This window comes from Marmota marmota, unplaced genomic scaffold, assembly GCF_001458135.2.
Source record: "Marmota marmota marmota unplaced genomic scaffold, marMar, whole genome shotgun sequence".
In the NCBI taxonomy this organism is placed as follows: Eukaryota; Metazoa; Chordata; class Mammalia; order Rodentia; family Sciuridae; genus Marmota; species Marmota marmota.
The window spans coordinates 660,346-664,441 of NW_026000001.1; the positions used below are offsets into that span (position 1 = coordinate 660,346).

At 62.1% G+C, this 4,096-nt stretch overlaps 1 protein-coding gene across 1 annotated transcript; it reads right to left on the reverse strand.

Moving 5' to 3' along the window:
• Window positions 1-1,029: 1,029 nt before the first annotated feature.
• Window positions 1,030-3,616, reverse strand: Cd248 (CD248 molecule). Its single transcript, XM_015503143.2, has one exon. The coding sequence runs from the start codon at window positions 3,566-3,568 to the stop codon at window positions 1,250-1,252; it is 2,319 nt and encodes a 772-aa protein (XP_015358629.1). The 5' UTR covers window positions 3,569-3,616; the 3' UTR covers window positions 1,030-1,249.
• Window positions 3,617-4,096: the final 480 nt, after the last annotated feature.

The following is a 4,096-nucleotide window of genomic DNA, read 5'->3' on the forward strand; positions in this document are numbered from 1 at the left end:
CGTTAGTCCACAGCTCCGGGCCCTCCTCTCCTGGTCGCCTGGGGCCCAGTCCCTGAGTCAGAGGGTGTCAAAGTGCTCCAGGTAGAAAAGGGGCATTGGGCCACCCCTCTTCGCCTGCCCGGGTGGTGGTGGCGGCTTTGCCCCTTCCTAATTAGAGGCCCCAGAGACTGAAACTGAAAAATTATAGAGGCAGTGGGAACCGGCGCCACCCTGGCCCAGGTCCCGCCCCCTCCCCCAAGGCTGTGAGCCCAGGAGGAGGGAGGTTACCCCACGCGCTGTGATCTTTGACCTGCCTATACTCCAGTTCCTGGGACACCGCAGTCCTGATGAGCCTGCACCCTCGCTCAAGCTGGGCCCTGCTGAGTTCTTTCAGACCCGGCACCACCCCCATTCCACAAGCGAGAAGAGCAAAGTGGGATCCCTAGGGGTCCCTCTTACTCCTGAGGCTGCTGGGGCGCTTATCTGGGACCTCTCTCTTGAGTTGGGCTCTCTTTCCATCTCAGCTTCCCCAGAGCAGGAGGGAGGAGCCTCCAAGAGCACCCACAACCCAAGGGCCTCAGCATCCTTGGGTGTCCCTAAGTACCAGGCCCCGGTTTCTGGGCAGCCTGGGAAGAGGGAAGGGATGTTCAGAAGAAAGTTAGGAAACTCAGCCCCTAAATGCCCCCTTACTTTCCTGATTCACCAGCCCCAGAGTCTTCCCCCAAATCCCAGTTTGGCTGTAGTTCAACAGAAACCATAATCTCAGGACCCTCCCCCAGATTCAGTCCCACTTTCTTGGAGTTTTGGTAAAAAAAAAAAAAAAGAGTAATAAATATAGAATTCTCTCCATGCCAAACCTCAGACTCCCAGGCTTGCTGTGTGACTATGGGCAAGTCTCTACCTTCTCTGGACTCCTCCTTCCCTGAGAATTCCCGGAAGTACTCTCCCTTAAGAGGTCTTACCTTACCTAGACAAACTAAAGGAAGAGCCATTCCTTTTTTCCTGAGTCCTCCCAGACCCTCCCCTCAGGCATCAATGGGGGCCAAGAGCTTTAAGTGAGGTTGGCACCCCATTTATTGGAGAAGATCCCAGCACCCACCCCCTGAGGTCCTGAGGGCCTTGGTGTGTCCTCTGCCATGAGTGCTGAGCCCAGTGAGCAGGAAGCCTTCTGTCCAGCCGGATAGCCCCCCATGGGTCTCTGGTGCAGCCCCCAGCCATGTGTCCAGCGCATGTCCCTTCCCCCTACCCTGCAGGGGACATCTGTGCCCCATCACACGCTGGTTCTGCAGGTCTGTACCCCTGTGAGGCTGTCTCTGGGGGGCATGGGTTCCGTTGGGCCTTTGCTCCCGGCATGGGTGACCCAGCGATAGCAGTCAGTAATACGCTTGTTGGGTGCATGGGGGCCACAGCGGGTGCAGTACACAATGCCCAGTGCAAGCAGGACAACCAAGAAGACGCATGTGGGCACAAGGAGTGCCACCAGCAGCCATCGGTCATCCCTCTGGCTTCGACCTGCCAGACCAGCCTCTGCCAAGGGTGTTGGGGCTGCTGTAGGTGCCACTGAGGGCAGCCATGGGGCCAACTTGGGACTGGAGCCCTCTTCCCTTGGGACTTGGGGGGCTTTGGAATGGGGATGTGAAGGGATGATAGGTGAGGTCTGGTTAGGAGGGGTCTGAGGAGGGAGGGGAGTGGAGAGAGCTGGGGATTGGGTGACAGCAGGCACAGGGACTTGATAGGCAGGGGTCACAGGGGACCTGGAGGTGGGGAGCAGAGAAGGCTGGACAGTAGGGATGATGGACAGCTGGGGAGCCTGGGTTCTAAGAACTAGAACATCTGGGGCCAGAGGGGATTGATGGGCACTGGGGGTGGTGTCAAGAGGGACAGGGTTAGACGGGATTCCAGGAAAATGAGTGGTGGTCTGGGTATCTGATACCTGGGTATTTGGAAACATGGGGGAGTGGTGGCCAGGGAACAGTTTGGGATATTTGGCTGAGAACATGGGAGGTTGATGGGCAGGGGGCTGTGCTGGGTAAGTGACAGAGTTAATTCGGGGCTGGTGGGCAGTGGGCAGATCTGGATAGTTGGTCTCAATCATGGGGAGCTGGTGGTCAGGGGGCACAGCAGGGCGTGTGGCAGGGACCAAGGGGGGCTGATGGGCAGGGCTCAGGGGTGGGTATGTGGCAGAGATAATAGGGGTCTGGCGGGCAGAAGGCAGTGTGGGGCGTGTAGCAGAAATTACCATGGGCCCGGTGGCAGAGAGCACGGAGGAATGGTAGGGAACCCTAGGGGCACTGAGCGGGGGTGGCCAGGTGGGCTCAGGGTAGGGTCTCCTGGGCTCTCGGTTTTCTGGGAAGCTGGGTCTATAGGCCAGGCCGAAATCTGGAGGCTGTGTAGGCTCCATCCACATGATCCCAGGCACCTCTGTCCAGCCACCATCGAAGACCTCCCAGGCCTCATCTTCATCCTCTTCTTCCCCATCATCCAGCAGTTCATCACCAAGGTCCTGGGAAGCCCTGGCGCCCATGGCCCCTGCGGGACTGCAGCTGATGCCATCCGCCTCAAGCTCGTGACCCTCACTGCAATAGCACTCGAAGCCACCAACATAGTTGACACACATCTGCTGGCACACACCGGCGATCTGGCACTCATCCGTGTCCACACAGCGGTGGGGCTCATCCTCTGCTGGTCGGAAGCCCAGGCGACAGTGGCAGCTGTAGCCTTGTGGCCCACCAGGCTCACACTGTTGCTCGCAAGGGGCTTGAGCGCAAGGGTCCTCACAACTGTGCCCATCTGCTGCCAGCCGGAAGCCCTCGGAGCAGCGGCAGGACACATGACCATCCTCCTCCTCCACACACTCGTGATCACAGCCCCCATTGTCTGGGCCACAGCCAGTCCCTGGGCAGAGGGGCCCAGTCTGGGACCAGCCCACACCACCCTCAGGCTGATTCACGCAGAGCAAAGAGGCTCCCCTGCCAGCCTGGCACTGCACAGCAGCCACAGAACCAAAGGGCAGCCACTCGAACTCGGTGGAGACCAGGTGAAAGGGCGTGGTGTAGACAGCTGGGCCGGCCTGGCCAGCTTCATCTGGCAACGCCGGGCAGGCTCCCTCGAAGCCAAACTGGCATAGGTAGCCATCCACGGGCAGCGTGCACGAGCCCTCTTTCCAGCGATGCTCACCACTAGCCTCAAGGGCCACACAGCGCTGGGCCGGGCAGGACCCTAACTGGGCAGCCTGGCCCCAGTTGGTGAAGGCCGTGTCCTGGTCTCCCGTGGTCCACGTGAAGCCGCGCAGCGGGCGCTGCTGCTGGCATTGCCGGGCCTGTCGCTGCAGCCCGATCCACAGCAGCTTGTTGGTGGGGCCAGCGCCCACGAGGCTGTCCACGCGCCGGGCCTCCTCGGGGGTCCGTGGCGTGGCCAGGTCGCCCCCCAGCTCCCGGCAGGCCCGCCAGGCCTCCAGGAAGGTGCGGCGTTTCGGGAAGAGCGCGTAGCAGCTGCCGGGACCGCAGGCGGCGCGGGGCTCGGCGTCCCAGGAGTCCTGGCCCAGCGCGGGCACCGCGGCCGCCCAGGCCAGCAGCAGGCGCAGCAGCATCGCGACGCCCCCCGACTGGCCGGGCCCGGGCTCGCGGCGGCTCTTGACAGGGGGAGGGGCCGGGGCCTCTGGCGGGCGGGCCGGGGGCGGGCCTTGTAAGGAGCGGGCTGGGGCCGCGGCCAGCTCCCTGCTCCCGCTCCCTCGGGGCCGCGGGAGCAGGAAGCAGTGGGGTGGGGGCGGAGGAGGGGGAGAGGCGCGTTAGCTGGCGCCCCAGGGCCCGCAGGGCGGGGAGTCCCGGGANCTAGTTCTTTTAATTTTTTTTTATTTTGAGACAGGATCTTGATAAGTTGCTTAGGGACTCTCCAAGTTGCTCAGGCTGGCCTCAAGCTTTCTGGCTCCAGCTAGGCCAGCTTAAGAGGGAGGGGAGGGAGGGCGACAAGGGCTGTCTTCCCTTCACCCCTGCTCAGCCTGGGGCCCTGGGAACCTGGGCTTAGAGGGGGAGGAGGAGGCCCCCAAGCAGGAAATGCCTCTCTGGGCTCCTGCTGCAGGGTGCAGTGGGTTAGGGGGCTGGGCGGGGGCTGGGCTACA